Below are 7,917 nucleotides of genomic sequence, written 5' to 3'. Positions count from 1 at the left end.
AACGGGCGCATTGTCTGAGGAAGACCCCCGGTCCTTGTTCGCTCGGCCTTATTCCTCCGATGGTGTTTTGAACAATGCTCGGTGGAAGGGCATAGACACGTTGGACGCTTCCCCATATGTGTCGGTCGGCTTCTTATTCTATCCCCAAGCGGAGACTTGTTCCGCTCGGTTTCCTTGCTCAGCCAAGCGACCTGCTGCTGAGGCTGCGGGCTCCTGCGCTAGGCGCTCGGCCAGTGCATATATGTTGTTGTTGTTGCTCCACTATCTTCACCGCTCAGGCTTGTCTTAGCATGTCGAGCTCCTCCTGTGTCAACGTCACCGTAGTGATTCGTCCAGCGTATTCCATCTTCTCGTTCGTATGCAGGTTGCGTTTTCACAGACGATGCCAAAATGATCATGTCCGAAAGCGTGAAGCTAGAAAGCTGGGGAGGTGGCAGCTCCGCTGACCGGCTGTGGACCTCGCTCCGCTCTGCAAAATAATTAACGTAAGTGCCGAGCCAGGGAAGAGGTCCCCGACATTGATCCTCCGACGCTCAAGTTAGTCACCGAAAATTGTAGAGAAGCATAGCAACAGTAGCACTATACGCAAAGAGTAGAACTCAAGAATAACGCGTACCTCCGCCGCTAAAGGACCCCCCTTATATAGAGCCCTGATGGACAATGTGCACGCCTCTCGATGCATGAGCATGCTCTCCTATATGTCCCATGAAAGGATCTTGTCAGGAAAGTACTTCTAACACTATACCTTAACAGGGTATGCATATCCCTGTCGCGACAGTAGAAGTTTCTGCCGCATGATCCGCCTGTCGACCATGCCTCATGTTAGCAACACTATCTCTTAAAAGGATGTCGAGAGATATTACAGTGATCCTGTTGCTTGGTCGAGCGAGATAGTCGCTGGACCATGACTCCGCTCCGTCTATGGTCAGGTCCCGCTGCTTGGCCGAGCGGGATAGCCGCTCAGCCAGGACTCCTCCATTCTATCGGCTTCCGTGGTTCTTCTATGCGGTGACCGTGTAGTAACATATCTTCCTCATTCAGACCAGCTATATGCAGTTTCCCTCGGCGTCTTGCTGCTCCATATTGAGTGTCGGTTGTCTTGTGTATCATCCCGATCCTGATTGGGGGGTATGCTCGGACCCCTCTCCCACCAGTCGAGGTCTGACAGTCCGACCGACCATTGCAATGATCCTTTGCTCGGCCCTTTGATACAAGGGCATTGACCACTTTGATTTTAACCTCTACCCTGACAATTGACCTTGTACTAAATAGACCTCTCTACATCGTCGCATCAATCATCATTCTCAACCTATTTAATTTTGCACTTCTCAACCGATTTAATTTTGCACTTCTCAACCGATTTAATTTTGCACTTCCACTTGTATTGGTAGTGGTAGTGATAGCTTTCTCTTATAGAACCTCTTTGATTAATCTTTGATTTTTCTATAATCCTTAGTTAAGTCCTAGTTTCTTGTGTGTACTTTCGTCATGATCAGTAGCGCATTGCATTTGTTTATTGAGCTGATAATGCACTCCTGAGTGAATATTTGAAGCGAATTTTATTCACCGTGGGTCTACATGATTAAGAAAAGGGTGGACAAAATCATAGATGGTTTACCCTAATCAAATAATTCGAACTCATAAAATTGTGTAGCAATTAGGTGAAATGAGGATGTTCGTCAGCAAGTTGGAAGGTCGGGCGGTGGGGCCTCAAGGGCCTGCAGCTCCGCCTCTCCATTTTCCACCAGAAACGCCATGGCCAGCCCCCACGTGATGTGCACGTCCAGGTGACAATGCATAAGCCATATGCCTGGGTTGTCCGCCACGAACCGGATCACGGCCCAGCCGTTCGCCGGCACGCCCACGGTGTTCCGTTCCGGCGGGTCCACCAGGTTGAACTTGGCGTTGTCCGTCGCCGGGTTGAAGTTCCCGAACCCTTCCGCCAGAATGTAGAAGTTGTAGCCGTGGATGTGGATCGGGTGGTTCTCGCCGGTCACGATGTTGGTGCCCTGCAGCACCAGTTGAACCACCGCCCCGTACTTTAGCTTGTACAGCTTCGTCCCCGCCACCGGCTGCGACAGGCTGCTGCTCACGTTCTTCGCCGTGTAGTCAAAGGGCACCGGCGGCACTGCCGGGAAGTCGGTGGTGAAGACGCCCGGCACCCGCTGATAGTGCGCTTGCAGAAGGGAGGTGGTGCCAGGGAACACGAAGGAGACGTTGTTCATACTGGCGGCGAAGCGGGTGTTGTTGGGCCCCCCGCAAGTCTTTCCTTTGGGGCAATCGAAGAGGCCGAGACCCACGGTGAAGAAGAGGTTCTCGTCGACGGGGCCTGGGACCTCGACGGAGGAAGCGCTCTTAATGGCGGCGGTGAAGGCCGAGACGGCGGCGGTGTCGTTGTAGGGAGGGAGCGCTGGGAAGATCGGTTGTACGGCGGGACCCGGTTTGGCGCAGCCGCAGTCGTACTCGAGGATGGCGGTGGCGGTGGTGTTGTCGAAGGCTACGCCCTCAGCGCTAGCGTAGGCACGCGCGGCGATGTAGTAGCGGGAGAGCGGTTGATCCATGGTGACGAGAACGTCGGTGGTTTGGCCGGGAGCGAGCATGAGCACGGAGGTGGTGAAAGGCTTGGTGTACGAGGCGTCGGCGGCCACCACCGTCATCTTGTGGTTAGCGATGGCAACGAAGAGCTCGGTGTTGAGCGCGGCGTTAATGAAACGGAGGAGATTCGTCTCCCCGGCCTTCACCGGAATCACAGTAGTCTCTGCAATTAACCAACAAGGAGAAGGTAACCCATGCAGCGATGATAGTTAACTGTTAAATGTATCACTGTAGTTAAAATTAACAGTGATCGATGGAGGACCTTTGGAAGAGCATTTGTACAGATCACCGGGCTGGCTGTTGATGGTGAAGGCATCAGAGATGTTGGGGGCGCCGCCGGTGCGCGTTGCTTCTCTGACGACGTCAACGGGATTCCTGTTCCACCACTCCCCTGTTCTCATCACAATTTCGAGTGTTCTTATGAGTAATTGCACGACATACTTCAAAAGCGTTAGCATGAGAATTAAGTTTGAGAGGCAACGTACCGAGTATGAGAGGGATTTCTCTCTTGGGCTCAGCGAAAGGGTACGATGCGTTTTCCTTGGGACGGATGATCAGAGCTCCGTAGACAGTGGCTCTGAGCCAGGAGCTGTGGGCGTGCCACCACAGCGTCCCCTCCTGTCCCTGGATCGTGAACCTGTACCTGTAGCTGCCGCCCGGCTTGATGGGGCACTGCGTCACGAACTCCGGCCCGTCCGCCCACGCCGTCCTCAATTGTCTCACGCCATGCCTTTCTCAAGACAGGGACTACGTGCCGTCAATTATACACACTGATTTAAACCAACTAATGGACGTCTAGTTGATAAAACATTACCAGTGAAGTGTGACGTTGTATCTCGCTCGATTGACGACGTTGATGACGATCGTGTCACCGTTCTTTACCTCAATGGTCGGGCCGGGAAACTGCCCATTGACGGTGATGATGTTGTGAGCCTTGCACAGCCTCTTCACCGGCGTCTCTTGCACCTGCACACACATGCACTCATGCCTGAGTAGTCAACCAATTAACAAAGATTGAACACTAAGTATATTTAACTTCATTACCACAAAGTCGTGGTACTGCACTTCTGCGCTGATTCTATAAATGAGAGCTAGAAGAAAGACTAAAAGAAGACTAATTCTGTTGAAAGACTCCATCAGGCAATGAAGTGATGATCGCTGTTGCACCAAAGTTTCAGATATCAGGGGAGGTAGTGATCGTGATCGATGTAGAAGAAAGGACGTCGTCTTATATAACGGCTAGCAAGGGAAGAGAGGGGTGCAGCAATGCATGCATGGGAGCTACGGGAGGTGGTTTGTTGTGTTTGGCGGATTAGGTTTGGATTTGTGCCATGTGTGTGTTTTTTTAGTTGTTTTCTAATCGTTAACATGTACATATATACATTCTTCAGTTGAACTGTGTAGCAGTTGGCTTGGTGCAGCTACTTAGCCTGGGCTCTTGTCGTATATGCAGCAATCCTTCTTTTAGGACAACGTATCCTTACGAAATATTGCTCAGAGTCTCCATTGCATGGTCAAAACATGTCACTGTTCTTTGGCTTATTGGAAGAGCTGTTGAATATCGCAATAATTAATTGATTAATTGGTCTCTGTTTTGGTTACGGTAGGTGGACAAGGTGCAACTTTTGCCTGAGTTATTCTCATCGAATGTATCCCTTATGATTCAAGGAAATGTGATCGCACTATCGAATTAGCTGGTGAACAATGACTGTCAAATCTTGAAATGGAGGTAGTAGTTCAGCCAAAAAGAGATGGCACCACCGATCCACCATGGTGTGACAAGATTGACTTCTGGAAGGCGTACGAAGATATTTGAATTAAAGGATAACTTTTAGTTTGACTTGCACAATCTATAATATTGTTAGCGAAGGTAGGAGGAGAAGGTGAGAATTTTAATATGATTACAAAGAATTTCCTATTTGTAAAATAAATTATTTGTTCCGGTTATAAGGACGGGACCCTCATCCGCGGGAGGTCAGGGACACGTGGAGATCAATGGTCAAGAGGGTCAATCCCAAGGTCGTGCCGAGCGGAGTGGTAGGCCGACCAAGCATCTGGCCGACCGGACATCTGGCCAAGGGTCTTCCGGACCGGACGAAAGACAGCCCGACCAGGGGTCGGGTTTCCGATACTCAAGGTAAAAGGGTCTATGGGCTGGGCGGACATGCCGCTTGGCCGAGCCGCAGGACAATAAGACGCAATTCCAGCCAAGCACATGAGCAGGGTTTCTCGGAGGCCATGAGTGCCGAGCGGCTGGTCCGCTCGGCCCAGGAACAGGAAAGAGCGCTAGGAAACAAAAAGGACAACTGGTAACTTCGTCCTCGAGACACCTGCCGCTGACAAACAACATGATTGGCGGCAGGAGTGGACAGAGTATCGTACGGTGGAAGCTTCTACCGTCACATCCGGGATATGCTCGGACGATTGCGGAATGACATCAGACATGTTTTTCTGACACGACCTACTGAGGTATATTTGGGGAAGCGTACACGCATCGAGAAGCGTGCCCGCACCTCCCCAGGGTCCTATATAAGGACCCCTAGACTTCGACGGAGGTATGCAATTCTGATCACTGTAGCCACAGTAACGTTGTCTTGTTCTTCTTCTTCGCTGCTTGACTTGAACGTCGGAGGGTCGTCGCCGGGAAACCCCTCCCGACTCGGCTTCTTTGCAGATTCGCCGAAGATCCACATCACCAGTCGAAGACAGTGGAGAGCACCACGTCCCCAGCGTTCATCGACTCAGCATTCGGACAGGATCACTATTATTGCTGTATCTTCCTGATTCAGAACTTTTTTTCTCAAAGAAAAAAGAGAAGTTTACCGATCGGATCACTAGTTAATCTTTTACGTTTCTAGATTTGATATGGTTGGCAACAATTTTAAAGGTCTGAGAAATTCTGTTGTATCTGTTGTAGCTTCAATTGAGCATGAGAAATAGGAAGAAGAGGCACCTCCTTTCATACAACAACAGCCTATACTTGTTGAGAAACAATGTAACTGTAAAGGAGCTCATTCCATGCATCAGGAACTCCTGGAACACACCAATGTGTGCAGTCGGAGTAGCTACTAGGCTCTGCAAGTTGTTCTTGCGTAATATTAACCCAATATCTCCTGTAAACAGATGGATGCCCATCTTTTCGATACTCCGAAAGCTGAGTTATGTTGAGAATCTGCACGCTCATGCCTTTTCGCCTCATTTTCGCAACCGTGCTCTCAACCATGTGCAACATCTTGTAGTCTGATCCTCTACTTGCATACCCTTCTTCATGAATTGGTTCAGTCTCGTTGTAGCAGTTTTGATCACTTGCTGCACCCCACTCATCTCCCCTGCCAAAATCAACTTTCATTCTAAGTTTAGATATCGAATACAGAAGGGTAACAATTCTGAATGGTGATTCTGACCAAACATGTGTTGGCGACAAGCTGACAAAGAAAAGCTTGACATTGGGGTTCTGATTCAATTCGAGCCAATTGGACCATTCCTTCAATGCTAACTGAAAGCCCTCTGCCATCTCCAACTCCTCCAAGTTCTCGATCTCATCCTCAAATGATCCATGCCTTGTCCATAATATGAAACTCATCAGGTCAGTATGAGCTAGGGATGAAGTGATTCTGCCTAATCTAACCATACTTACAAGACCTTCATCTTCATTCCAGGCTTTTTCCACCACAAATAAGAGTTGAACACTAGTATATCTGCATCTGTCCATTGTCGAGCATGTTTCTCGATCGAAATACGCATGATGCGGTTCGTCATTCGGTGGAGTACTGGATCATCACAGTTAGATTCTACCAACAAAGGGGACCAGTAGAAGTCAATTGATGCGTTGAAATCCTGCAAATTGTGGTCCAAGGTCGATTAATGTTTATCTTGATTTCACAAGCTCAAACATAAGTAGTTTATACCTTTGCTCTAAAGGACAACAGTGAGCCATTATAGATCATAGATTTCTTCTCACTGCTTACGATGGACTCCACCATGCACACCATTGATACCCACTGATTCCTGTTGAGAGAATCACCAACAAATACCATTCTTTTCCCCTTTAATCTTGTTAGCAATTCGTGAGCATCGAACCTGTTTGCCAACATTAGCATCTTTATTGTTAGGAATAACCACCAGTTTCATAATTAAATATGAACCTATCAAGGTTAGGATAATCGATACATGATAAAACTAAAATTAAGTTCTGTAACTTTCTACCGAATCAGTTTTCTATGTTAAAACTTTTTATTCCCGACCAATACCTTGCAGTTATTTGGTATAGGTAGATTATTGTCGAAACATGATTCCATGATTTCTTATAGTGTAACAGATGAAGAAAAATGCTTCAAAATTTACATACATACCTGGGGATGTCGCATCCATTTGGCTGCCACCTCCATTGCTGATGCTTGAGATCCCTCCTGCCGTATTTCTCGCAAGCTACCTCATCGTGCATGTATTTGCACTGCGTCCCGGAATACAGCGGCCGCGTCTCGTCGTCGAAAACCCACCTCCCCGAGAACAGGTCACACTCGGCCTCCTGATTACTCACAGAAGTGCTGCTGCTCCTCGTCTCCACCTGCTCTTGGTGTTCGAATATCCTAATTGGGAGGATGTAGTCCACTTTATCATAAGAAAGCGAGACGACGATCACCAAGAGGAAGAACAAGGAGGCCAAGATGGGCACAAGAAGAGCAGAAGAAGTAGTAGGATTCTTAGCCATGTCGCGCGTGTGCATGCATCTCCAGCGCCAGTGCAGCAGCACTGCTTTTATGCTGCACACAGTTCTGGTAAGCTGCCTAGACTTGCTCTGCAAGTGAAGGTTTTGTGAGTTAGTGTGTGAGCAACTGAAGAATTGCTCACCAGAACCGTCTAAAGATGAGCACATGATTTGATAGCGTTTGGTGGAGGGCATTATTATAGTTTTGTTTAGATTCTCTCAGGGTAAAACAACCCCTAAGAACACATTGCTTTAGAAATTGTTTTGTGTTTGCTTGAAAGGAAAGAAATTTGTACACCAATTCGTATGATATTCCAGTGGGACATGAATTCAGCTCCTACCTCCTCGATGTGTCTTTATATATAATTACCTCAAATTTTTAATCACTCATAGAAATCAACTATGATATGGTTAAATATCGGACGGATATTTTGATAAAGATTTATTTACCTTAGAAAATGAAAGCCGTCCCATGGAATCTTCTTCTGCATTCCAGCATATGCCTGATGCCTTTCCCTCCTCTTTCAAATATCAGCGGTGTGCGACACAGAACCCATAATTGTTAATGGCAAGTAAAGTGGGCCCCTGTGTGAGGCATTGAAGGGTGCAGGACG

General features: G+C 48.1%; 2 protein-coding genes across 2 annotated transcripts; both read right to left on the bottom strand.

The window, feature by feature from the left end:
* Positions 1 to 1,540: 1,540 nt before the first annotated feature.
* On the bottom strand, positions 1,541 to 3,940 carry LOC121976617 (laccase-3-like). The gene is made up of 5 exons (XM_042528866.1): positions 3,640 to 3,940; positions 3,410 to 3,561; positions 3,081 to 3,325; positions 2,858 to 2,986; positions 1,541 to 2,758 (listed from the first exon to the last, which is right to left on the bottom strand). The coding sequence occupies exons 1-5, from the start codon at positions 3,730 to 3,732 to the stop codon at positions 1,680 to 1,682; spliced, it is 1,698 nt and encodes a 565-aa protein (XP_042384800.1). The 5' UTR covers positions 3,733 to 3,940; the 3' UTR covers positions 1,541 to 1,679.
* A 1,502-nt stretch (positions 3,941 to 5,442) lies between these two features.
* Positions 5,443 to 7,471, bottom strand: LOC122041673 (protein trichome birefringence-like 34). Its single transcript, XM_042601442.1, has 5 exons — positions 6,948 to 7,471; positions 6,504 to 6,675; positions 6,233 to 6,432; positions 6,000 to 6,155; positions 5,443 to 5,924 (listed from the first exon to the last, which is right to left on the bottom strand). Exons 1-5 carry the CDS (start codon positions 7,469 to 7,471, stop codon positions 5,570 to 5,572), a joined length of 1,407 nt encoding a protein of 468 aa, XP_042457376.1. The 3' UTR covers positions 5,443 to 5,569.
* Positions 7,472 to 7,917: the final 446 nt, after the last annotated feature.

Source organism: Zingiber officinale, chromosome 1B, assembly GCF_018446385.1.
Source record: "Zingiber officinale cultivar Zhangliang chromosome 1B, Zo_v1.1, whole genome shotgun sequence".
In the NCBI taxonomy this organism is placed as follows: Eukaryota; Viridiplantae; Streptophyta; class Magnoliopsida; order Zingiberales; family Zingiberaceae; genus Zingiber; species Zingiber officinale.
This window is presented reverse-complemented; position numbering and strand designations above follow the sequence as displayed.